Source organism: Odocoileus virginianus, chromosome 2, assembly GCF_023699985.2.
Source record: "Odocoileus virginianus isolate 20LAN1187 ecotype Illinois chromosome 2, Ovbor_1.2, whole genome shotgun sequence".
Classification (NCBI taxonomy): Eukaryota; Metazoa; Chordata; class Mammalia; order Artiodactyla; family Cervidae; genus Odocoileus; species Odocoileus virginianus.
In genome coordinates this window covers 60,413,665-60,440,289 of record NC_069675.1, presented here as the reverse complement: position 1 = coordinate 60,440,289, position 26,625 = coordinate 60,413,665, and the positions used below count along the sequence as shown (strand labels likewise).

General features: G+C 43.7%; 1 protein-coding gene across 3 annotated transcripts in view; it reads left to right on the top strand.

The window, feature by feature from the left end:
- The window catches only part of SPRED2 (sprouty related EVH1 domain containing 2), a 123,825-nt gene that overhangs the window by 93,233 nt on the left and 3,967 nt on the right, over window positions 1–26,625 (top strand). For all 3 annotated transcript variants that reach the window (XM_070480264.1, XM_020888273.2, XM_020888274.2), the window contains 3 exons: window positions 5,998–6,166; window positions 8,818–8,882; window positions 24,943–25,092. In XM_070480264.1, the coding sequence (XP_070336365.1) occupies window positions 5,998–6,166; window positions 8,818–8,882; window positions 24,943–25,092 (384 nt within the window). The remainder of the gene's footprint in view (window positions 1–5,997; window positions 6,167–8,817; window positions 8,883–24,942; window positions 25,093–26,625) is intronic.

Below are 26,625 nucleotides of genomic sequence, written 5' to 3'. Positions count from 1 at the left end.
GTAGTGGGGAAACTCAGTGCTCCAGGAAAGAATCCACTTCCCCCATCTTAGGGCACATAATCATTAGAGACAGCTCTTGGACCATTTCACTGTGAAGCTAAATCTTGGTCCCTTCATACCAACTCGGCATGGGAAGAGGGCAGTCCTGGCTGTGGACCAGCTTCTGTTGTGTGTTGCTGTTGCACAAGGATTGTAAGCTTCATCCCCTCCTGTTGTGTTTCTCCTCACTCCCTCCCTCTCCTTGTCCCCTTTATGTTCTGTGACTCTGCACTTTGGGACTTTTATAAATTATATCACAAGGAGTTCAAGTCAGACCCCCATACACCTAGGTGTGCTCCTTCATCTTTCCATCCCTCACTTTACCAGTTTCATGTGCTGGTAAATTCTGGACTCCTAAAACACACACACACACACACACTTTTGGTGAAATGATGACTCCTCCTTTGGCCTCCAGGCTTCCATAGTGCAGCGCTTCTTCCCACTGGAGGGTATGAATACTCCTGGAAGCTGTGCAAACAGAACAGGTTGTTGAAGGACACCTCCCGCCCTCGGTAGTGGAAAGGCAAGGAGAAGGTGGAGATCATTTTTGGAATACAGAGAATGGATAGTATTAGAGTTCTCAGTATTCCAACCAGGACATGAAGTACTTTCTCTGGTAGAAACCAGATTTGTCAATAGATTTTCCAAGGTAGTGCAGTTCTAGAATTCAGCACATTGGTTTTTGTTATTGTTATTTGAATTTTATCTTGACACCTGTGAACTTGTGTTGATGCCATTGTTTCTATGGGAAAAGTCTGTGTTCCAAGTATTCATTCACAAAGTTGTTACTTTTTGTAAGTTGGAGACAGTCAAGTTTTCCTGAGAAGTTATATGCAAATTAAAAATTGCTGAGTTGAATCTTATTTTGATGGATTAGATGCTCTTACCTCTTAAATGAATCCTATGAGAAACTACCTTATGAAGATTAATCACAAAATCTAAAAGGTTGATCATTCCAGTGCAGGTCTGTGAGCACTCCCATACACATTTAGTGGGAGTTCCAGCTGGCAAAACTATTTGAAAGGCAATTTGGCAGGATATTAATTTTAAATGTGTATTCCTTTTCACTTGGCAGTTCTGTATCTAAACCCTATCCTATGGAAATAGACTTACGGAGCTTTATAGATAGCTACAGTTCTCAGACATTTTTGGCCTCAGAATCCTTTTACTCTCTAAAAGTTTATTGAGGACCCCAAAATGCTTTTGTCTGATAGGGTATAAGCTACTACTGTTTTCCACACTAGCAATTAAAACTGAAATTGTTAAGAATCTTAAACAGTAGGGTTAGCATAAATGACATTGCTTCTGGCAAATAACTATATAGGTATTTTCCAGGAAAAAGAATGATTAGAAGAATAGCATTGCTTTGCATTTCTGCAGAGCCCTCTAATATCTAACTTAGTAGAAGATAGCTGGATTATAATATCTACTCTTGCTTTCAGTCTATTGTAATATGTTGTTTTGACTGAAGTATATGAAGAAGATCCAGCCTCACACAGATATGCAGTTGGAAAATGTAGAACTGTTTTAATAGCCTTTTCAGATCATCATTGATATATTAACACTTCGATCTAAACCAAAACTCAGTTTGTAGTAGTTTGTTAATTGTGGCCTCTGAAACCTTACAGACTCTAATTACATTAAAATCCACTGATTTACCTTTCTCTTTGCATCAATCTTTTACTCATTCCTGATTTTATAACATCATGCATTGGTCATTTGGAAAATAATGGTTTACTGAGTTACACAGAGCTTCCAAATGTTGATACACTTAATTCTACAGTATCAAAAAAAAAATCACATTTCTTAATATTACCACTGTCATTAGAAAAGTCTTTTTAAGTATTGACAAGCTGTCCAAAATTCTAATTTTCACTTGAAAGTTCAAATTTTATTATTGTCAACAAATATATCCTTGCTTTCCTTGAGGTGACAGGCTCACTGTGTTCATCTTCAAAAAAAGTACCCAAGTCTGAATAACCATAGTTCATCTGTAGGTTGTTCTTTCAAGTAAACCTGATGATCCATGAGAAAAGCAGTTAGTTCAACTCTCAACGGCAACAGTTACTCACGTTTTTCTTTGAGATAGTCGTCACTCTTCCATGTGCAGCAGAAGTAAAAAGGCTGTGAGAGATACTCTTCCAGCTATGCATTTGTGCAAAGCCAGAGTTTCTTCTTGTACTTCAACCAAAGCAACATATTACAGCAGATCAAGTGTGGACACAGATAGGAGAATCCAGTTACATGTACATCCATTTCATCACACAAAATGAAAGATGTGTATTCATGGGTCAGGATTTCAGTCGTTTTTAACTGCTTCATCAAGGACAACCCTACATAAAACTGGCTTTTTTTCCTGTGTGTGCCAGTGGTGAATCCGGTGGCTTTGGATGTTTGGTGCCACGGCCAGGCCTTGATTGAGCCTCAGCATAGCAGTTTTACCCACCGTTCCTTTTGCAGCATTAGCAGGGCTGGCAGGCCAATGAAAAAGCAAAAATTGCATTAACATATGAAAATAGTTCTGCCATCCTGAACCCCCTAAAAGGACCTGGGGTTGTAGAGGGAAGGCTCCCAAGAGCCCAAATACCAAACTTTAAGAACATGCTCAAGAATGTTCATTTCAGCATTGTCTTTAAAAGTGACCAGTTAGAAATGACCTTGAATGCCCATTAATATAGAGAATGGCAGAACAATTCTCGTGTATCTCTTCTGAGGAATATTACGCAGCCACTAAACAGCCCTTTTTTACCTTCCTGTGTCTCTCAGACATGTTTTTGAAGAAAAGGCAAATTGAAGACCAATGTAAAGGTATGGCTACATTTAAACAGACTCACACAGACTTATGTGAGTACATAAAGAAACTGCAGGGAGGGAACTAAGGTAGTGCCCATACTGTCAGTGGGCAGCTCTGGAGATAGAGAGGTGTTGAGGGGATAGACAGAGAGCTGAGCAAGAATGGAACCTTCATGGACTCTGCTATATTGAACCTTCTATAGTATGGATTTCTTTTTGAGACCCTATAGAGTGTAGCCCTCCAGGCTCCTCTGTCCGTGGGATTCTCCAGGCAAGAATACTGGAGTGGGTTGCCATGCCCCTCTCCAGGGGATCTTCCTGACCCAGGGATCGAACCCATGTTTCCTCTGTCTCCTGCACTGGCAGGCAGGTTCTTTACCACTAGCGCCACCTGGGAAGGCCCCTTCACAGGCTGCTGCTGCTGCTGCTAAGTCGCTTCAGTTGTGTCCGACTCTGTGTGACCCCGTAGACGGCAGCCCACCAGGCTCCTCTGTCCACAGGATTCTCTAGGCAAGAATACTGGAATGGGTTGCCATTTCCTTCTCTGCTTCACAGGCTGGTATGGTTTTAAAAAATGGAAGAGAAAAATTAAGGAACACCACTGACTATTTCATTTTCATCCAACTAAATGACCACAAGTTTCACAAAATGTATTCTTTGGTTCATCACCTAGAAGGTTATTTGCTTTCATCATGGATTGTGAAACAGCAAAATGGTATTTGCTGGAAGGGACAAGACAAAGAAATATTGTTAAAAACCTCTCTTTCATCCAAGAGTGCTTATTAGGAACTGTATTTCCTTTTTCTTGCATGTGCTTAGACTTTAATGAAAGCTGGTGCTTCAAAATAAAGCCAACTCTATGAACTCAGGTGAAGATGAGTGTAATTTTTTATTCTCAAATGCAACAGATAGAGTTCAGAAGGCAATAGTATGTACCACTCTGAGAATGTTAATACTTCAAATGAGGGATGAAATATCTTCAACAAGAATATATAATCACTTATTTTTCTCCCCATGCATCTAATTTGAAAAGCCGTTTTTAAAAACCTTTCTCAAGTTTTAGTCAAATTCCCAAACTTCATTTTAGAGGATTAATACCTATTATGCCAAAACTTCACTAAGCAGTTATACCTGTTACAAACATTTATAGCATTTGAATGTCATCATTTTTGTCATTAAACTTACATAGATATATAATGATATAATTTTGTTGAAGAGGATAAAAAAATTTAAGAGGATAAAGAGATGGTATCTGGTCTCCTCTCCATCCCTCCTCCCACATAATTTAGGTGGCTAAACTTTACTTTTCTAAGAATTTATTACACTTCTCTAGGAAAATGTATCTTTGGAATAATCTTAAACTCAGAAAATGTCAACCAAGGACTAATTTTTTTGCCATAAAAATATGGAGAAACTGGAAATGTTTGTTTTTACAAAAAAGTTTATTTTGAGATTTTGCATTGAGACTATTAAATTCTAAAATAGATAACATTTGTTAGCTAAAGCCTTGGTTATTTGGATTTCCCCAATTTGGAATGGGGCTGGGCTGACATTTAATCATTGCGCTATTCTTAGGGGAAAATGGCCATAATAAGCAATTTAATCATAAATAGAATTGTGTGAGGGGACCATTGCCTTCCTTCAACACAGTGGAATAAAGTTAACTGCTTGCAATGCTTGGATAGGCCAATTTGACTATTATTCTCATCTATTAAGTTAGAGAACATTTATTAGGCAATGCTTAATTTCTGTTTGCTTAGATGTATTCTTGAAATTTTATTCATTTGAAGATATTCTCTAATTTTTATTAATTTCACTCTTTCACTTAGTCTGAAACTAATAGTATCTCATTTCATTCAATGTAGAACTCATTAAATGCTGAACAAGATCAAAGCTGGTAAAACTTAGTGAAATCATTTTGATATATACATAATGAAACTATGGAAATAAATATTAGTGATATTTTGGAGCTATCTATGAATAAAGAATGGAGTTTACATTCACATGATTTCAATGCCTTTTTTATTCTGTAATATTGAACTCTGATATCTTTGCCAGCAGTAGCACTCTGTACACAGAGGGAGTTATTTTATAAGACATCTTGATCTTTTTACAGTCTAGTTAAAGGAACAAGACTTAAAAGCACATGAAACTCTTAGAAGATAATATGAAATCAAGTACTAAATTGTGAAGGTGATAAAAACTGAAGTGAAAGAGTAAAAAACATGGTGCAATGTCCTGGGAAGTGTGTGCAGCTCTTTAGGTTTCTCACTGTCCAATGTCTTCAGAGCCTGTTCGTGTATGTGTTCTCATCGATAATGGGTTATCAATGGTGTTATTTCCGCTTTAGAGATAAAAAGATCAAAAGTCTGAGATAATCTCCTCCAAGTCATAGCCTAGTGAAAAGGCAGTTCTGAGACTAGATTGCTAGAAATTTGGAGAATGTTCTCATAATCCAGATAAAAGGTTTATTAGAGACCTTAGATCAGGGTGGTAGCAATTGAACCAGAGTTGATACAAAATATACTGACAGGAAAATGAAATGTACTTGGTGTTTAACATATACAGAGGATAGAACAAGTAGAAGAGGCAAAAGGAAACCATGGAGATTCGAGCCGGAGAAAATTAACAGAGGTGGGCATTGCTAGATGAGAAGTTGGCATAGGAAACTAAGGGCAGCAGTTTCAGAGCAGGTTATTTATTTTCTCAGCTTGTTGAATTTGAGGTCACTCAGAAACAGCATTAGGACAGGAGAAGGAGGATTGAGAGTCATGAATACAAAGGCCTTGATGGAAAAGCAGTCAACTTAGAATAGAGCAAAGCCCCAAGACTGGGCCTCAGCTTAGCCCCACCCTGCCCCACTCCACCCCTCCACCCCCAGCTAGGGGCTGGAGAAAGGAAAATGAGTAAAATGTAGGGCATGGTTAAGGAGCAGAGCAATACAGCAAGGACCACCAAGGTGGAGGTGGGGGGAGCAGCAAGGAGTGGATGCTCAACAGAGGCAGGCAAAGCCTTCCTCTAAGAAGCCTTCACAGATGCACGAAGGCAGAGGGGAGGGTTTTCATCAGTTGCCATCAAAAACAGTCATTCCTAGTTAGATTTTTGTAACCAGACACCATCATGACTACTTAAAAAGTAACCCACCTGTGTATTTCAATCCTCCAGGTGGTATTGGAATGCTATGTGAGAAAGGACTTGGTCTACACCAAAGCCAACCCAACCTTTCATCATTGGAAGGTCGACAATAGGAAGTTTGGACTTACTTTCCAAAGCCCTGCTGATGCTCGAGCCTTTGACAGGGGAGTGAGGAAAGCAATCGAAGACCTAATAGAAGGTATTGAATTTATCACTGCATTCTCAGTGGGGCTGTGGGAAGTTTCCAGGTTCTTTTTAATTCCAATTGTCTGCCATCACATATTTGTGGATTATTTGCAGGAGGGTTGGGGGCCAGGTTGGTAGAGGCCAAAACTTTAGGAACATCCAAGGAGAAAAATATTGTAAGACAGTGCAGTGGAGAAGGAGATGGATTTCAGAATAATGAGTGATTCCAACTGGTTTTTAGACTGCTCTGGAAAGATAAGTTCTAGACGTCCATGTAAATGACTTTTTGATATATTTCACCTTTTCCTGAGAAAAAAACTTGGGTGCAACCTGTCTTGGTCCAGAGGTGGAGAATGGATTCTAATGGGCCCAGAAGAGGCTCTAGGCCTTCCCACTGTTGTGTAATGAGGGCCCAGGGGTACGGCTGCCACTGGAAAGAAGGAATCTGTGACTCCTTAGTCTGTGAGTGAGCAGCTGGTAGATGCTGTGTGGCATTTAACCATGGACTGAAAGGCTCTTGGGCAGTCAGTTCTCAGGGGTTTTTCTAGTGTCCACAGATGCAAACACACAAATTCTCCATTTCGACACATTCAGTTATCAAATCAGAGGTTTTAAGATGTCCTAGCCAACCTGTGAACAAAGAAATATCAAGCAAGGCATAGTAAAGCCATATTCAGAAATTGGTTAGATTAATCACAGAAGAATATGTATTTCATGTGTATAAACGAGAAATGTTTTCTAAAGTCATTTTCTTTATTTGGGGGAGGAGAGAAAAGCAGATCTCAAAAGAAAAAAAATCTCTTAAAATCATCAGAGAGACAGTTCTAGCTGGAACAATGAATCTGAGAACTACAACCACGAGGGTGGACAAAATGAGTAGAAACCAGTGTTTACACCAGAAGTCTAACACAAGTGGATAATATTTAAAATCTTATTATTAAACATAGCTTTTAAATGCTTAGATGAGAAAATAGCTCCTGTATTATTTTCTTTTAATTTATTTATTTATTTGGCTGTGTTGTGTCTTACAGCATGTGAAATCTTTAGTTTCAGCTTGTGGGATCTAGTTCCCTTACCAGGGATCAAACCCGGCCCCCCCTGCATTGGGAGCACAGAGTCTTAGCCTCTGGGCCATCAGGGAAGCCCACTCCTGTATTACTGAGAGAAGTTTGTACTATGTCCATGTGCTTAATCACTGAAGCCACACACAAAATTTGGTTCTCTTACTTTTAATTTTTTCTCATACATTCTACCTAGCTCTGTTCTATCAAACTTGCCTTAAACATTGATAGACTAGAGTGACTCAAATAGTAGAGATCTAAGAGTCTCAAAGAGCAATAGGAACTGCACACAGGTTATTATGGGACTTGTTTTTCCTCCTGTGAGCCTTCATTAGGAATTTAAATATTTCTCATCCCTTTCTGAGCAAGTCTTTTGAGTTCAATTTTATGTAATAGCAAAATACTTTCTAAATGTGCATTTCATAAGGCCTAACCAAGAAAAAGGAGATGATATAGACTGAATTTCTCTTTTGGTAATCTATCACTTATGCAAATTTAAGTATGGTTTGCTTTTTGGCCATTAACAGGGTTAGTTAATTTGATCCACATAAATGGGGTGCTACTAGGAGGGAAAGGAAGAAGTTACATGATTTGCCTACCAGAATGAAGAAAGAGATGAACAAATAAATCAGTTGAACTGTAAATAACCATTTCATTCCCTGAAAATAAACTGGTTTTCTTTTTTTTTACATTATCCTAAATGTTGACCTGCAAACTCACTGCCAGTATTGCAAGAAAAAAACCTTTTTACCCAGGTATCAGTTTAGAAGGTGGCTTCTCCCGCAGTCTGGGGTGTATAGTGTCTAAATTTCAGAAGAGGAGGCGACCATACTAGCTATTTAGTCACGTCCCTTTGTGGGTAAATGAAAAGCCCAGAGATCTAAGTCCAGTTTCACAGTGCGATTGTGGCAGGTCTAACCTGGGGTCCTCCGTCCAGTGCTTTTCCCACTACACAGTGGAGGCGGGGGTCACTGGTGGAGAGAGTGATGCACATCCTTCAGAGCTGTGGGTAGGCCCTCTGAGCACCAGCTCCTGGGCGCCTCTGTGTGTGCTTGTTCTCCACGGATCAGTGAGGACGTTTGAGGGATCGATTTGGAAACAACAGTAAGCAAAGTTCATTTAGGGAACATGCTGGCTAGAATCAATTAAAGAAGAGCAAGTTAAAAGTATGTAAGGACTTCCCTAGTGGGTACTGTGGTTAAGAATGTGCCCGATAATGCAAGGGACACGGGTTCTGTCCCTGGTCCGGGAAGATTCCACATGCCATGGAGCGTCTGAGCCCGAGCACCACAAATACTGAAGCCCATGCGCCTAGAGTCTGTGCTGCACAGGAAAAGCCACCACAGTGAGAAGCCCGTGCATCGCAACCAAGACTAGGCCCCTGCTCGCCACAGCTAGAGAGAGCCCACATGTAGTAAAAAAGACCCAGTGCAGCCATAAATGAATAAATAAATTATATTTAAAAATTAAAGCATTTAATTTCCAAGTAACATTTCTGCTAGTGATCTACATGTAAAAGGACTAGGATGTGGTTTCTTTAAATGACTGGCTTTGACTTATCCTCTTTGGAAACACTTTTTTGTGGTTTTTGTGTCTTTTTTAGGCTCAACAACATCATCTTCCACCATCCACAATGAGGCTGAGCTTGGTGATGATGACGTTTTTACAGTAAGTTCCCATGGTCTTTTTCTTTCCACATGAGTTGGTGAATAATCAGAGGTTCTGTTCAGGGGCATGAGAGACACTTGGCAATTTGGCATTTGCTGTTGCTGTTGGGATGTTGTCAGGGAGATCTCTGTCGCATCATAATTTCACTGCCCTGGATTTGCTCTAGCCCCTCATGTTCCCATGATGCTACAAAGCATATAGTTTCAGCTCTCCTGGATCTGTCCAAGGCCCTCTCCCAGTCTTCCTTCACGTTTAGGGTGAACAGCCATCCTGGTTTGCCTGGGACTGTCCTAATTTTAGCGCTGAAAGTCCTTAGTCCCACAGAGACATGCTTCAGTCCCCGGCACACTGGGACAACTGGCGCCCTACTCTTGCAGTCTTCCACTAACCACCTCCCTGGCATGGAGGGGGCAGGGGAGCAGCCTTCCTGATGAGTAATTAAACATCTGATAAGAGTGCTGAAGGCTGAGTTGACGTTAGAGCCAAATGTGCTAAGGCAGGAAATGGCTTGGATATTTTGACATAGCTGGCGTTAATGGGATGTAACTGGAGAATAAACGAGTTCTCAGCTTGCCCCTTCACTAAAATTCTGTGCTTCTAGAAGTTAAACAGTTCAGAGTGCACCTGCTCTGTGCTTGGAACAGTGAGGAGCCGTAGGGCAGCATTTCGGAGTCTTGGCCTTGACGCAAAGGAGGAAATACATTTAAACTGTAACATGGGATACACATCCAATAGACACCCCGAACCAGATCATATTTCATGCCCTGCATTCTGATTTTTGTCTCTTCTTTTTTATTTTCTTCTGTTTCATTATTAAACTTTTCAAGCACACAGGAAAATTTAAAGACTTGTACAGTGAAAGCCTGTTTACTCTATATCTAGAGTCAGCAGTCATAACATTTTACCCTACTGGCTTTATCTCTGCATATGTGTCAGCTTGCACACAGGTATTTTTTCTGTTGATCCAGTTGAAAGTAAGTCGCTTCTAAATACTTGAGCTTGCATCTCTTAAAAAATAAGATATTCTCCTACACAACATCATTACTGGACCTAAGAAAATTAATAGGAATTTCATAATATCCTCTAATAGTTCCCCAATAATTCCTTAGTTGTCCCAAAAGTGTCTTTTATAAGCTTTTTTTTAATTTAGTGTTTTAAATATTAATTGCAACTCTGTAAACGTGATTCCTGACCCATTCATCCTACAACTAGTGATTTGAAAGACGCAACTCTGGGAAGACAGAGGTGGGTGAACCCGGCTCCATCCCTCATGGAGGTAACCAGATGGTTTGGACAGGGAGAAAGTGGCCCTGTGAGAGGCTTAGAAACCAGCACAGATTGTTAAATGCTCTGGCCCAGGATGGAGCATGGGTGTCAGAGAAGACCCCTGGGCGCTGAGGCTGGACTGGACTTTGGTGGTGTTGAAACAGGGTGTGGGAGGGGGCTTCCTGGCGGGGGTGAAGGTGGCAGCAGGGCTGTACGTGGTGAGTTGTCTAAGCAGTGCAGACCCCAACCTGACATGAGCAGAGTGCTTGTCAGTGGCGGTGGGGGGGTGAGTGTCAGGAAATGAACTCGGTTGTGCCTCTCTGGAGCGGCTGGTGTGATGCACTCTGAGCAGGCTTCCTATAGCGCTCCAGGCAGATCCTCTCAACAGTTGGCATGTTGCTTACATCTGTTCCTTTGTCACGTTTGAGAGACAAACAAGAGCAGGCGGGTTAAAAGGTGGCTTCCTGTGCTCCAGAGCAAGGCTGTCATCCACAGCTGCTTCCCAGCTACCTGCCAGCCTGATTTATGGAGGCAGGAGCGGGCGAGAGGGACCGGGGCCATAGAAGCCGGCATCCCTGCTGGCTTTGTCCTTTAATCCACAGGGAATCGGTGTGCTGTTCTGGGTAATGCCGAATACCTGGAAGGACGTGTAGGAACCGCCCCACTGTTTCCAGGCACTTGGAAACTCACGGCGGGAGAAGCACAACTTTGTTGTATTCCCTGTGGGCCCTGCCGTACACAGCCCTTACCTTCATTCCACTGGTTTACCCACAGGGGCCTCTTAATGACAGTACCTCCTTTCCCCAAGACAAGCCCAGCCATGAGGCCAGTGACCATTAGCAACGTCCCACGTGAGGATGGGAGGGTCGTCAGGGGCTGACGCACCAGGTTTCCTGTTTGTTCACAAGTTCCCTGTCGTGAGACTTTTTGTCCTAAGAAGTCAGGGATGTCTCTAAAAGCTGGAGCCATGGAAGTGGGCAGCCAGATTAACTCCTATAGAGGCTACGACTTCCCAAGGTTTGTCTCATTCTAAAACTGATATTGGTAAGACAGATGATTAGAAAGAGTGTAAATGGTGATAGACCCTCTTACAACTTAGGATAAGCCAGAAGGAGAATTTCTAAGAGAACAGTGTGTATAGGAGAAAACCTTCAGAGGCATAACTTAGGAACCAGGAGAAGATCTATTTGTGCTGCTGGAGCCAAGGGTTTCCCTCAATTTCAAGGCATTCCCTGGGACCAGGAGGAAAATAGGACACTGAACAACACATGGATGCGTGTTATATGTTGGAGGATGACATGGAGGAGGGGGCAACCCCAAACCACCACCCCACCACCCCACCACCCGGTGGAGAAATTGTTGGGCTTAGGTGCTCAAAAAGCATGGGCTGTCTCTGCTCACAGTTTCCTAACTACCAGCCCCTAAACCAGCCTGTCCCCCCAACTTCTTAGGATGGTAGAACCATATTGAAAGTCCTCCATGTGAGATTAGCATCCAGCTCAGAATGTGTGCAGGCACGTGCAGACACACATGTAACTGTCCACACGTTTTTAGTTGCCTTTACAGTCCTCCTACGCCCCTCCTGCCACCAGCCTGGTATGTGTCCACATCTTTGCCACGGAGCCACCACAAGACTCTAGATTAGCAACTGCTCTGATTTTCTGGGTCTTGGACTGTTTATCCATCCATGTGTCTTACTGTGTCACCCTCAACCAATTATGACTGTTTTCTCTTCTTTCAAATCCTATAGCATTCTTGTTTATCCCTCTCTTGCTACTTAAAAGCCTGCCTCTTTTTTGACTTTCACATTTTATCTGCTGAACGAGTGACTTTACTTAGCTCAAAGCATGTTGTTCATCATTATAGTCTCTGCAACCCTATAAAGCTTGGCTGTATAGGTGCTCAATAAATGGGTGATCTGAACCCCAATATACTGTGCAACAATCACAGAGTTTCATATTTTATTCATCGTTGTTGTTCAGTCACTAAGTCATGTCCAGCACTTTGCAATCCCATGGACTGCAGCACATCAGACTTCGCTGACCTTCACTATCTCCAAGAGTTTGCTCAAACTCATGTCCATTGAGTCAGTGATGCTATCTAATCATTTCATCCTCTGCCGCCCCCTTCTCCTCTTGCCTTCAGTCTTTCCCAATATCAGGGAAAGAGTTGGCTTTCAAAAAGCATCAGCCCATGCTTTTTGAGCACCCAAGCCCAACAATTTCTCCACGGGGGGGGGGGGGGTTGGGGTTGCCCCCTCCTGCACATCATCCTCCAACATATAACATGTATCCATGTGTTCCAGTGAGTCGGCTCTTTGCATCAGGTGGCCAAAGTGTTCATTGGCTTGTTATCCTGCATACTTAGTCGCTTCAGTCATGTCCAACTCATTGCACCCCCATGGACTATAGCCTGCCAGGTTCCTCTGTCCATGGCATTTCCCAGGCAATACTGGAGTGGGTTGCCATTTCAGGTGGTGGTTTTGAGGGATTCTCAGTAGCTTTGTGTCATATATTTCTTGCCATGTTTTCTGTTGCGTCCACAACTGGGAGGTGAGGTTTGAGCATATCACCCAGTCTCACCCTTTGGCTGTTAATGCTCCTTGTCACCTCCCACCCAGGCCCATCATCGCTCCTCCCTAGCAGACCTCAGTTACTGTGATCCATCCAGGTGAACAGAAATACCTAGCTGGCCAGGCATTAAATATGGACAGGGGTGGGGTGGGGTGGGGCGTGGATTCCGATGCCTGAGTCACATGATGCAGATTTATGAGACATGCAAAGAATATAGGCTAGCGGTCTGCAGTGGGCATTTGGAGGCATCGCCAAGAGTCAGCATGCTCCCGTCCATGCCCCTGGCAGACGGCTTTCTCTCTTCAGAACCAGGGATCCTTGAGAGGGATGGCATAGAAAGACCCTCAATTCTGTTCCCTCTCATTGCTTTTGTCTTGTGAGGGGAATGTGCTCTAGTGTATCTTGTGGAGAAGGCCCCCATGAACTCGAGAGATGAGCAGTGTGGTGCCTCGGAGGGGCCGAGCTGATTTGCTCCCCAACCTGGGGCTGACTTCACCCAGATCCCTTCAGTCGAAGCCTCTGGGGCCAGAGGGTTTGGAGCCCTTGGGGAACGGGCTCAACGGAGATGGGGAGAGAATGAGTAGAGAAAATGGACTGTATGGAACTAGAGAGGCTCTGGGTTTTATGGTCATTTCATGAAAAATTTTCTAAATTCCTATTTTGTAGGCTTTGATCCATTGAAGCCTGGTGGTTTATTTACTGCCACAGAGCTCTAAAATCACTTCTGAATGTTATTAGCATCTTCATAGCTAGACAGGGAGAATTTTAACACGATCTTGGGAGAATGCAGCTGCAGGGTACACGGACTTCCAGAACAGGCTCAGTGGGAATCTGTGGTCAAGGGCTGTCGGTGCTTCAGCTGTCATTGTGCTGAGTGGCTGTGTTCTGGCTCTAAAGCTGGGGGATTAGGGAAATATTTGCTTTATAGAAAGATACTTGGGGGTGTATAAAATAGCTAAGTCCTCATCTTCCATAATAAGAAGGTCTTAAATAATATCCAAATCTGCAAATCAAGAACGGGGAGTATAATAAGATGCCATTGAAAAGATGGAGAGAAATGCAGGAAGAAAGAAGCACAAGAATTGGGTTTATTTCTCTGGGGCTTGAGAAGCTGTCTCGCTTGCCTCACTTGGAGAGGGGCAAGATTGCTATTTGAGATATTAAATGATACACATGTCCTGATTTTATTTTTAATTGGATGATAATTGCTTTGTAACATCATGAATCAGCCAAAAGTATACATATGTCCCTTCCCTCTTGAACCTCGCTCCCGCCCCTCTAGGTTGTCACAGAGCATTGGCTTGAGCTCCCTCGTTACCCAGCAGCTTCCACACTAGTCTGTCTTACATATGGTGATGGATGTGTTTCAGTGCTACTCTTGCAGTTCGTCCCACCCTTTCCTCTCCCCGCTGTGTCCACAAGTCTGTTCTCTGTGTCTCTGTATCTATTCCTGCCTTGTAAATGGGTTCCTCAGTACCATATATCTAGATTCCATATATATGCATTAATATACAGTATTTGTTTTCTCTTTCTGACTTGCTTCAGTCTGTTTAACAGGCTCTCGGTTCATCCACCTCACTTTAACTGACTCAACTGTGTTCCTTTTTATGGCTGAGTGATGTTCCGTCGTATATATGTACCCACAGCTTCTTTTATCTGTTCATCTGTCGATGGACATGTAGGTTGCTTCCGTGTCCTAACTGTTGTAAACGGTACTGCAGTGAACACTGGGGTACGCGTGTCTTTTTCCGTTATTGTTTTCTCAGGGTATATGCTGAGAGGTGGGATTCCTGGGTCGTATGGTAGTTTTATTAGTTTTTTAAGGAATTGTCATAGTAGCTGTATCAATTTACATTCCCATCAACAGTACAAAAAGGTTCACTTTTCTCCACACCCTCTCCAGCATTTATTGTTTGTAGATTTTTTGATAATGGCCATTCTGAGACTTTTTGAAAAAGGAAAATGAGAGGGGGTTTTCTTAGAAAAGAGGGGGCATGTCATCAAGGGAGAAGGGGGAATGCAGTAATCCTGATTAGCTGCGGAAGCCCTGATTTCCGCTTCTGGGGGCTAAAGAGACTGAAGATACACGGCAGAGGTTGAGTTCTGTGCTCTCAGGGTTCTGCTCCTCCCGGCTGTTTTTTCTGCTTTGTGTTAGGAAGCGCTGTGTCCTAACGGCACATGAGAAGTAGGAGAACTGACGAGAGTTCGCTGGAAACGTCCGGCTTGTGGGGAGGCAAGAACAGCTGTAGGCACGCCAGCTCCTCAGAATTCTAGGTCTTGGAATTGAAAGGGATTTTGAGTTCACATCAGATAAGTCAGCCTCCTTCCTTCTGGCAAAGTAAGATTGGCCTCATTTTATAGACACAGTTGTGGAAGCCACTCCGTGTCAGATGGAGGACTCGCCTGAGATGACACAGCTAGTTCACAACAGAGGAGCAGTGAACACCATCTCCTCAGCTTTCCCGTTCATCACTGCCATTTTTCTCTTCCTCTGTTGAATAATTGTGTTTATGGTTTTTCAGCTGTCCCATTTTTTATACATCATCCTTATACAAGAGTTAAGTTTTAGGGTTCTCTTGGACCCAAGGTGGAAAGGGGAGAAGAGATAAGAGAATAAATATGTGACAGTGCCCCCTGTGGCACATCCATATGAGACTTGAAGCCTGACCAAGTGTTACAGCCCCAGAGTCCCCAGAATAGCAATAGGAAGGCATACCCTAAAAAAGCTTTAGGTTTATTCTCCCACCTCAGTATAGCTACTGGATTTGGGCAGCCTTTCTCCACAAGGATTCCTCACGCTTTACAGCATCCATCCTCTAATGAATTACCTTCTCTTCCGTGTACCTGGAATAGCACTGTGTACGGTCCTTTGCAGCACTGGGAAGTCATTCATAGCATCTTGTGTGGGTTGGAATTCTCTCCTAGAACCCAGTTAAGAAAGGCTGGTTTTATTTGCAGTGTCTCATCGTCCTTTAGTTTCTCGGGTAGGCAGTCCTCCTTCGTGTAGGAAAAATGTCTTTTACAGCATCATCAGCTTTTAGCCATGTGTTTGCTCGAGACTGGAAAATGTAGTTCTTCCTCGTGCCCTGCGCTTGAACTGGTGACATCCTGTTTATCACCAGCTGCATCTGATTACTTTCTGGCTATTCCGAGCACTTGCTCCTAATGACATCTGCAACCCCTCCCGCCCACCCCAGGTGTTTCTAAAGTATGACTAGAACAAGTAGTTGAAACCAAAGTGTGAAGCAGCAGGGTTTTGTGTGTGTGTGTGTGTGTGTGTGTGTGTGTGTGTGTGTGTGTGTGTCCCCTAGGTGAGCTTTTGAGTCTTTGCAACTTGTGGTTATTTTCATTCTTAATTAAGTAGAAAAAGTAAATTTGTGGAATTTTGTAAATGTCAAGCTTTTACTTAAGAAGCAGAAGAGTGCAGAGTGCCACAGAACTTCCCTTTTCTTGAGTTTGTTTTCCAATTAATCCATCCCCAACACACATGAAATCCAGAGGCAATTCCATCAATTTTGTAATAAGTGGGGTTTGTTTTCTGTTTTTCTAAGGGGGTGGGGGTGGGGTTAGTTATCTATTTTTTAACTTTTTTCTTCGCACTGGGTCTTCATTGCTGCACTTGGGCTTCCTCTGGTTGCGACTCAGGGGACCCCTTCCATGCGGAGCTCCAGCGTCTCACTGCACTGCTTCTCTTGTTGACGAGCACAGGTCTAGGTGCATGGGCTTCAGTAGCTGCAGCTCGAGGGTTCAGTAGTTGCGGCACCTGGGCTTAGCTGCGCCACACATGGAATCTTCGCAGACCAGGGATAGAACCTGTGTCTCCTGCATTGGCAGGCGGATTCCTAGCCACCGTACCACCAGGGGAGTCTGGAAAGGGGATGTGTGACTCCTGCTTAGGCAGAGTTCAGAGGCTGGGGAGAGGCTGGAATTCTAAACATTTTTGACACTTCCATTTCTACAGATAAAATCAACCAAGACTTGAAGAGGTGAAGCAACTTGTGCTCAGCTTCATCCTTTGTTCACCTAGAATGCAAACTCCAAATCTGCTTACTGCCTTTCAGAGAACGTTGAGAAAGGGAAATGTTTATTCAATAAGTTTCAGTAGATTTCATATATATGAAATATACCATATTCTCATCATTGCCAAAAAGCCACCTAAGTGATGGACTTTTCAACTAGTGTGTTGGTTCCAAACCTCAGCTGACTCCAGTGTGGTGTGGGGTTCTCCTATGCCCTCTTGAGAGCCCTAGTCTCATTTTAGAAGATCAGTTGATCAAAACTGTTGTTTCTACCCTTGGAATTAAGGGACTAGGATAGAACGGGGTAGGGAGAGAATAAGTAAAAGGTTGAATAGGTTGAAAATATAAATTCTACAAAGTTTAGTAAAACTAATCTATGGTGGTGTCTTAAGAAAAGCAAAAATGTTTTAGGGGGAAGAATAGCTATGCTTTGTGAGTGACACCAGGGAACAGCATCCCGTAAATGCTGCTGGCCGAGACCCAGCCCTACATAGGGTGGCATGGAAGTTCTCAGAAGACAGATGAGAGCTGCTTTATCTTCTGAATGCCAATAATTATCAAGCTCACATTGCATAGTAAAAGGAGGATCTTTTATTCAATATGTAATACTGACAGAGGATCTTTTATTCAATATGTAATACCTACAGTGGCTAAATTAAAGCATTTAAATGTCTAAGGCTCAAACAAAAGCTTTGAAATTCTCTCAGTTTCAGGAAGGGCAGAGGCATTTTGCTAGCCCACCAGCTTGTGGTCTTTCTTTGCTTACACATGTACTATCTCATCTGTTTAAGCTGTGGATAGTAATATACTAGTATTTCCATTTTATTAATTCATGCAGAGTACATGCTCAAGGTTACCCAAAACCTACTTCCTGCTCACAGCCCTGCCAGTGAAACTTGAGCTGTGGGTTTGAGAGTCCTTTCCTTTCATGTCAATATTTTACCTAATTTCAAAATTGAGAAACAAAGTTTTTTTTTTAATGTGTGGGAATTTTTTTTGTTTTGTTTTGTTTTGGTTTCACAATTGACAAATGCCCACTTCTTCCTCTGGGTCCTGGATGGGATAATGTCTTAGAGTCTCTAGGACAGAGTCATCTCCTGTCCCCCCACCAGCTGCCTCTCTTAGACCCACACTGCTTGCTGGCTAGCCCAGTTTCCTGCTCTACTTGCCTCTTTGAAAGAGAACACCCGGAACCAGTGTATGCCCTGAGGACAGGTGAGCCAGTGCTACCTGTTCCCAAAGACCTGTTGACAGATGGGGGACAAGTTCCTGCTTACCAGAGGGAGAAAGGATTGACCATAGATAGGCTTGCCATTCTAATAGCTACTGAGTGCAAAGGCTTGCTTTGTTCAACCCCAGATCACCTGAGCTAGCAGCCTCCTGACACCCGCATCCATCCACTTTATTGTCTCCTGAGAGGCAGAGTTCCATGTGATCAGTGCCACCTTGCTATCCAAGGTGGAGACGGGAAAGAATCTGCCTGCAATGCAGGAGACCAGGGTTCAGTCCCTCGGTTGGGAAGACCCTCTGGAGAAGGGAATGGCTACCCACCCCAATATTCTTACCTGGAGAATTCCATGGACAGAGGAGCCTGGCAGGCTAGAGTCCATGAGGGGTCACAAAGGTTCAGACACAACTGAGCTACTAACACTTTCACACTTTTACTTTCAAATGCTCATGTGTGTAAATAAAATGGAAACCCTTGCAATAGGAAGAATACTGAATATTGCTTTGGTGGCATCAGTGGCTGAAATATATTTTAGTGGTAGGCTGCAATAAAAATAACACAAATTGGGGTCATAACTATAGTTAACCATCTTTAAAAATTCAAAATATCTGGAATTCCCTGGCGATCCAGTGGTTAGGATTCTGCACTTACACTGCAGAGGGCCCAGGTAGAATCCCTGGTCAGGGAACTAAGATCCCCCAAGCCAGGAAGCCAAAAAAATAAATAAACAAATCATCTATAAGACAGGGCAGAGTCCTACTTTTATTAATCTGAATCAGTCCTGCAGTTTTTCTTTCCCCTGTGGCGATGACTTATTTTTTTATTGAGGTGTAGCTGACATACATCCTGTGGCTCTTCATCAACTAAGCAATAGTCTTAGCCAAACTCCTCTGTAACGTTCTGAGGAGGAAGGCAGAAGGATCACACATACAATTTTCAGAGCTCAAAGAAACCTTGGAGATCATCCAGGGCAACTGCTTACTTTACACCCGAGGACAAAGGCCCACAGAGCTTCAACAACTATCCCAAGACATACATCCTTGCCTGGCCTGGAGCCAAGGTTTCCCAGTTCTCTCCGGGAAGTACTATTTTTGCTTAACGTTTCTGTATGATTCCTGGATGACGCAGATTGGCTTCTTAAGCAGTGTCTTCACTTTATTTTCTGTGCCTTATGCAAAACACGTAGGCCTGTCACCCTCCAGAAGCAGCTGCTCGGAGCAGGCTCGGCTCTGCGTGCTGTGTGTTCACAACAGCTCATGTGCTCCTGAGGACACAGGGGATGAAGTGGCTGGACTTGTGTGCCTGCCTCTCTGGAGGTGGCATTCGTCCCATTTGTCTCCATCCCCAAGAGGAAGAAGAAAATGAATGGTTGCCAGCCTTCCAGTGTTTTCTGCTACCAGTGTGGACTTGGTCAGGCTGGTCGCATCTCTTTTTATTACTTGCAGGTTCCCAGCATCCACTCTTTCATGTCTGTACCCTCTGACTCTTGCTTCCACCTTCCTTCCTTTCTTTTCTCAGCCTCCTGTGTTTCCTTATTAAAGTCTTGTCTTATTGCCTTGTTAGAGGGCTTTAGAACCAGGCCACGTAAAGCTTACTACTCAAAATACATGTTTTTCTATAATCATAGAAAAATTTGAAAATGTAGTCAAAGGTATACCCTTTAAAAGGAGAACTAAATTTAGGTGGTTAAAAAACATAACTCCCATACATAAAATAGATAAGCGAGAAGGATATACTTTGTAGCACAAAGAACCATATTCAATATTTTGTGATAACCTGCAGTGGAAAATAATATGACAAAATATATATGTGTCTGAGTCACTTTGCTATACACCTGAAACTGACACAATATTGTAATTCAACTATACTTTTAAAAAAGAAAGAACTCCCCAAAGTATAGAAAACGGTGGAACACTGCCTACTCAGTTTGCAGAACTAGCATAACCCTGCTGTAAAAATGGGCAAGAAGAATTCAAGTAGAGAAAAACTGGAGTCAAACTCACTTATGAATGTAGATGTAAAGTTTTAAAGTAAAATGTTACCAAATCACATCAAATATTTTTAAAACAAATTTAATGAAAGACCAGTAAAGTAGATATCCCAGGCATGTGAAGATGGTTAATATTTAAAAAGCTTTAACTGTTTGATTCATACATTAAAGAAACAAAGGTGAAAGACCATAATCGTCTCAATAGACACAGAAGAACCATCTGGTTACCAGTATTTTTTGGTGACAATCCATAGCAATCTGGGCTTCCCCAGTGACTCAATAATAAAGAATCTACCTGCCAGTGCAGGGAGACGCAGGTTCAATCCCTGGGTTGAAAAGAGAATTCCATGTACAAAAGAGTCTGGTGGGCTACAGTCCATAGGGTCACAAAGAATTGGACACAACTGAGCACACACACTTTGCAATCTAGAATACAAGGAGACATTGGAACTTTATAGCCACTCCAGTTATCTGGAAACATTATATACAATAGAGAATTGTTAGAAGTTGTCCCATCAAAGTCAAGTTCAAGACAGCAAGAGCCATTCTGTTTTTCCACATCATGCTGGAAACCTTGGCAAAGATACAGTAAGACAGGAAGTTACAAATATTGGAAAGGAGACCAGACTATCTTTTGTGGGTGATAGGATTTGCTTAGAAAAAGCCAGAGAATCACTGGATAAAACATTTGAACTTTTATAAGGAGTTAAACAAGGGGACCAGATCACAGGATCAGTAACTTTTTTATAAAATCAGTAGTAACTGTTTAGAAAATGGAAATGATTAATTTCATTTTGTTTTTACAGTTACCCTGAGGACAATTTTAGCTCCATTTACAGATGTGAAAACTGGAGTTAGAGGTCATCTTGTCCAAAATGAGACAACTTACACTTAGCAGAGAACTGATTCAAATCTAGCCTGCCTGGATTGAGACCATGATATGATATTTAGCATTATGACATTCCCTTGCATTTCTGTTGTTCGGTGCTTCATATTAGGTTCCAGGCCTCTTAATTGGCCATCTCTTTAATAGCAGGCATTGACAGTGAGCTGGAGTCAGACCCAGAGGCAAGGCTTTCAGGCAGCACACACGGAGGTGTGTAACAGTGGTTGTGCTCACGCTTTCATGTCGCACGGGACCTCCCACAAGTAGGCGGCACCCCATGGCAGTGCCTGGCCTTGTTCACAGTGGGTGACATCAAAGGCCGTCTCTGACGGCTCTCTCTGACTCAGGAAGCCTGCACCGAAGCCAACCCACTAAGCAGTCTGAGGTCCCCCAGCACAGAGGACCTCTGCTTTTGTTCTTCTTGAGCTCACACCTACAGCACTTCAGAGATTTCCCCCGCCCCACCAGGAAGGCGAGTTGAAAACGGCAGCCAGTATTTCCAGGTTGAAGGTGAAGCTCTCGGATTAGTAGGTGGGTGGGTGTCATTAGCTTGTGCGCACAAGTGGCAGGCATGTTCTAGAATCTTGCTTGTTGAGGTGCATTTGTACATAGTCCAATGGCTGCTTTCTTCCACAAGCAGAGAACGGGGGCATTCGTCCAGAGGTGCATGTGATGAAAGGTTTTTCCTCTTGCCTCTTCTTGGAAATACCCTGATAGTACATTCCTTTTGCTGGTAGACACTTGCCTCTTGACAAGATTTATCTGATATCACAGATATGGAATAAGCCTCAGCTTCCGATGGAGCCTCTTCTGCATGCTTTAGGCCAGAGCAGTCGGGGAGAGAGGCAGTAAACTGATATGATAGCCCGCCTCAGTCGCCCTGCTCCTCTGTAGAGATTTGTCATCAGATTAGGAGATGTTGAAAGGCCTTTCTCAGTCTCACGTTCTCTGAATTGTCAGAAAATGGTCCAGGAAACTTTGCACTTGACTCTGCAAAGGGAAGAGACTGGTGCAGGCTGGGAGCATTAGAAGGGGGCGTCTGATTGGCTGAGGATGACTAGGTGGTACCGGGTGTGCCTCATTTCTCAGAATGATTTTTCCATACATTGTTAACCTGGACACAGGTCACAGAAAACAGGGTGGATTGGCGTAAACAGATGACTAACACAGAGCTGACCGTGATGTGTGAACTGGGTTTCTGAGAACTAAATGCCAAGTGCATATTACAGTGTTTAATGCTGAGGTAGCTTCTAACCTAAGATGTGATTGTCACGTGGGAATTAGATAAAGAGTTTAACCCTTGGATTTGAATCATACAGAAAGGCCCTTATCTACTCATTCAGAAAGTATTTACTGAGATCTCTAGAAACCTTTGTATTCTGAGACACCACCCCTTACCATCTGGGTCTGTATAAAGTGGGGCACATCGTCCTACTTGGAAAAGTTGTACTTGTGTTAATCTCATCAAGATGAGCACAAAGCAGGTGGCTCTCCTGGGCTTGATAAGCCGCAGCGTGCTGCACTGAGCTCCCACTGGGCTTGGCGGACGGGGGCCGCATTTCAGTCCTGCTCTGCCAGTGGTTGCTTGCCACAGTTGGCAGGATCCCGAATTTCTTCAGGTGTCTGTGTTCCTGTGTATGACGTGGAGACGATCTTTTACCTGCAGTGGTATATTCACGTGTAGCCAGTGCCTGGCACATCATAAGCCTTCACATAGTATGAGACTGTGAAGGGTTGTATGCTTTGTTGTACTGTCAACTTGCAATCACTCATGTGTTAAAGAGAGCAGCAGTACCTCCAAAGACGTAAGGAAAGAGGGTGGGTGAGAGCTAGAGCACGGACCTAAGTTTGAAAGGAAGTAAAAATCCTGTGTGTCTTGGCTTGGTCTCTTTCAGCTCCTGGGATTTAAGGGGTAAGTAGCAACTCTTTCCTATCAGGGTTCTGAACCAATTGAGAAAAAAAGTGAAGAGACCCTTTATTACTGACGATGTGAGTCCCAGCTTACATCTGCAGGAAGTGGACATCCCAGGACTGGACCCTGAGATCAGACAGACCTGCCCTACCAGGCACGTGTGCGCTGGGTCTCCATACCCTCCCCACAGTAGGTGGGCCGTCAACCTTCCAAGTAGACCAGACAGTCCCAAGAAAGGTTGCCAGCACATGCTATTTGCCAGTTGGGTGGCTCCCAAGAGGCAGAGGAGAGAAGTAGCAGTCTCTGAACACCCTTTTCCACTCTACCTGCTGTGGAGAGGAGTGAAAGGGACAAGAGAGAGGCCAGGAGTGTGGTGTAGGTGGAAGGCTGCCACAGAGAAGGAATCAGCAGTAACAAAAAGAAAGTGCACCCAACAGATGAGCCCAGTGCATTATGGGTTAAATTACCAAAGGGAATTGGCTCCTCTCTTTGGGACATCCTAGGGTGGATCAGGATTCAGGCTTGGCTGGATCCGGAAGCTCAAGTGGTATCTGTGGGATCCTTCTTCCCTTGGTTTTTTTGCTTCACTCCATCCTCAGATTCTTTCTTTCCCTGCACTTTCACCAGGATTCTAGACTACAGGACCCTTAGCTTTTAACGAGATAGAGACAAGCATCTTCTCTGACCCGGCCATCAGAAATCTCTCTGGACTGCCTCAGAGAGAAGTGTGTGTCCATATCTGAATTAGCCACTAGATTGTGGGATTGGAAACAGGCATCACCCCCACATCACACAAACCAAACAATTAAAAATCCAGGAGGGTTGGGTTTCCAAAAGCATGCTGCACGTGTCCACCAAGCTTTAAAAATTAACATCAGTTGTGCTGCATAGTGGAAACACGGGTGTCTTTTCTTTTTTGGCCACACTGTACGGCATGTGGGATCTTAGTTCCCCAGCCAAGGATCGAACCCACACCCTCTGCAGTGAAAGCAAAGAATCTTAACCACCGAACCACCAGAGAAGTCCCTGAGTGTCTCTTCTTTTTCCTGAATACTTGTACTCCTATTTTCCTGAGCATTTATTACTTTATAAGTGTACGTAGTGGAGGGGTGGAGGATAACTCTTAGAAGTCTTATTTGTCTTAACCTTGCCTTGCCCTGGAAAGGATTGATGACACTAACAAAAAACAGTAAAATAAAAGGATATAAATAAGCATATGGGGTAAGGGGGATATAAGAATGAGAAGCAACAACTAAGGAGTTTCTAGATATTTACCAGAAATAGGACACTTCGATATCAAGGAAAATCTTTTCATTTGTGAAAATAAACAAATAAAAGAAGGGTCCATTACTCTAAGGAAGTAGAAGGTGGAGTGAGGATAGGATTCGGAGGGGCCCTGGTTTTCAAGGCAACAGCTAGCTGCATTTGACAAAGCCTTTTATGAGCATGTGGCTGCTGGGCCCCAAGGTTGTGGAAAGTGACCATCACACCTGGGATCACCTGGGGGTGTGAAGCACCCGAGGTGTTCTGAGAGACAAGGGGGCCTGTGCTCTGCCCACAGCCACAGTCTATTCTGATATCTGATCACCTTCCTAAGATACCTTCATGGAGGCTCCCAGTCACCTCTACTGGGAAAACGGCTCTGTTCTCACCCCCCAGAGACAGTGACCCTCAGGCTTGCCTCCAAGCCAAAGATTACAAAATTTCTTCCTGGAAAGCCAGTACCCATGATACCCCTGAGGTATCCTTATCTCTGAGACTTTCCCAGGGTGGGCTTAACCCCACGAAGAAACATATGGGTTTGATTTTTTGCTTGTTTGCATTTCCTCTGCTTGCCCAAGGACCTTACAACCAGGGCCACAAACGAGTGACCATTCTTGATCAAACTGGAACACACCCCCGAGTGGCCTGGTGTGGTGAGCCCTGCCCCGAAGCCGGTCGCTGCTCCCACAGTTGAGAAAACAAACCCAGCTTTCCAGGGGCTGGTGGCTGGGTTTCTCTGCCCGTTGTGTTTAGACAACCAGGCCCTTCAGGGGTCCTCCTGCCTCCCACAGCCAGGATAAACTCAAGATTTCGGGAAGTCCAGCGAGATGCCACAAGTGGGGGTAGACGGTGTGTTAGTTTTTGGGGGGACTTGGTTTTTGTTTTTGTTTTTAATTAACTCATGGTTACCTCCTTCTACACAGACAGCTACAGACAGTTCTTCTAATTCGTCTCAGAAGAGGGAACAACCTACTCGCACAATCTCCTCCCCCACATCCTGTGAGCACCGGAAGGTTTATACCCTGGGTCACCTCCACGACCCATACCCCACGGACCACTATCACCTCGAGCAGGTGAGCGGGGATCCTGTTCCTTGGAGGCCACAGGGGTGACCTCACAATCTGAAACAGCTGCCTTGCCCTCCAGCAGCATGCCTGAGCCTAGGCCTACTCTGTTCCCCTGCCCCATATTGGAGGTGGTACAGGCAACTCACCCTCACTCAAAAGAGTTTTCTGTGTGCCAGGCACCTTGCCAAACCCTTCATGCGGTTTATCTCCTTTAATCCTCACAAATTACCCATAAGCAGATCTTCTGCATCCCCAGTTGATAGATGAGGAGGCTGAGGCTTAGGAAGAAGGTCCCTAGTGGAATAAGATTTAGATGGCAGACTCTGCTCACCCAGGATGCTACCCTGCCTCCTGCATTCCTCTGTCCAAAGGGTGTGAAAGCACAGAACCACGATTGGTACCACAGAATACTGTATGTTTGGACCAAAGGCCTGGCATCATGGGCTGCAGGCCCCAGCTTCCTTGGGGAGCTGTAGCTGGAATTTAGTAATACAACAAATATTTACCCAGCGGCTGTTTTTTGGAGCAAGTTCGCAAACTGTGGGGCGTGGACTGGTGCCCATGTGGGTGATGTGGCCACCAGTCTGCTTTGAAAAGAGAAAAAGCACGAGGCACTGAGGTTTTATAACATAAAGCTAGATTTATATGACTCTTTTTTTCAAAATTGTTTTATCGGGTGTGTGCTTCCTAATACTTTGGCATGAAAATATTCTTTTTAAAATCACAGTATGGTAGCAATAGATGGGAATTGACTTTTTGCCTCTCTTTCAAAATAAATTAATAGCAAAGACTGTGTCAGCTCCCAAAATTTGTTTTGAAATATTGCAGGATTGTATTTTTTCCAAAGCTGGGGAAACTCTGACGTCAAGAATCTGGCAGGAATTAGGACAAAGCCTGTGAGACGTGGCCCTCGCCCTCAAGGAGCTCACAGTCTGGTGGGAAGTGATGGGTAAATTTAATTAGTGTGTGCTAAATTCTAGGATAATATTATAATGATAGTATTGGCAACAGTTGTCATGTGCATCCTGTGTGACAGAGCCTGTGCTTACACCATACAGATGCTTTCTCTTTGTTCTCACAATAGCCCTATGCAGTTTGATCATTAGAGAAGTGAAGTCTGAGGCTTAGCGACTTGCTAATAAATTCTATAGTCTGAATTCCAGTCAAAGCCATGCTTCTCATTCCTTAAAAAGCCTTCATGCTCAAAGGGCTTCTAAGGTGGGAAATCTCATTGTCTGCCACAACTGCGATACCCTGTGCAAGGCAGGCCTACCTGGATCCACTCAATAACTGTATTCAGCATCTGCTACTCTGGACAAGGCAGTAATGCGAACTATAAGAGGACAACCCCAGGGATAACAGTTTCATCCTAAGGGAGAATGCAGGTTAGGTTTGAAGTCTAGACAGCATGGCTCTGGGTCCAGCCATCCCAGGTTCAGATTCCACTCTGCCACTCACCACCTGTGAGATCCTGGCAGGATTCAAACACCATTGGCCTCAGAACTTGTACTCTTACCGTCTGTGTATTTGAGCATTTTA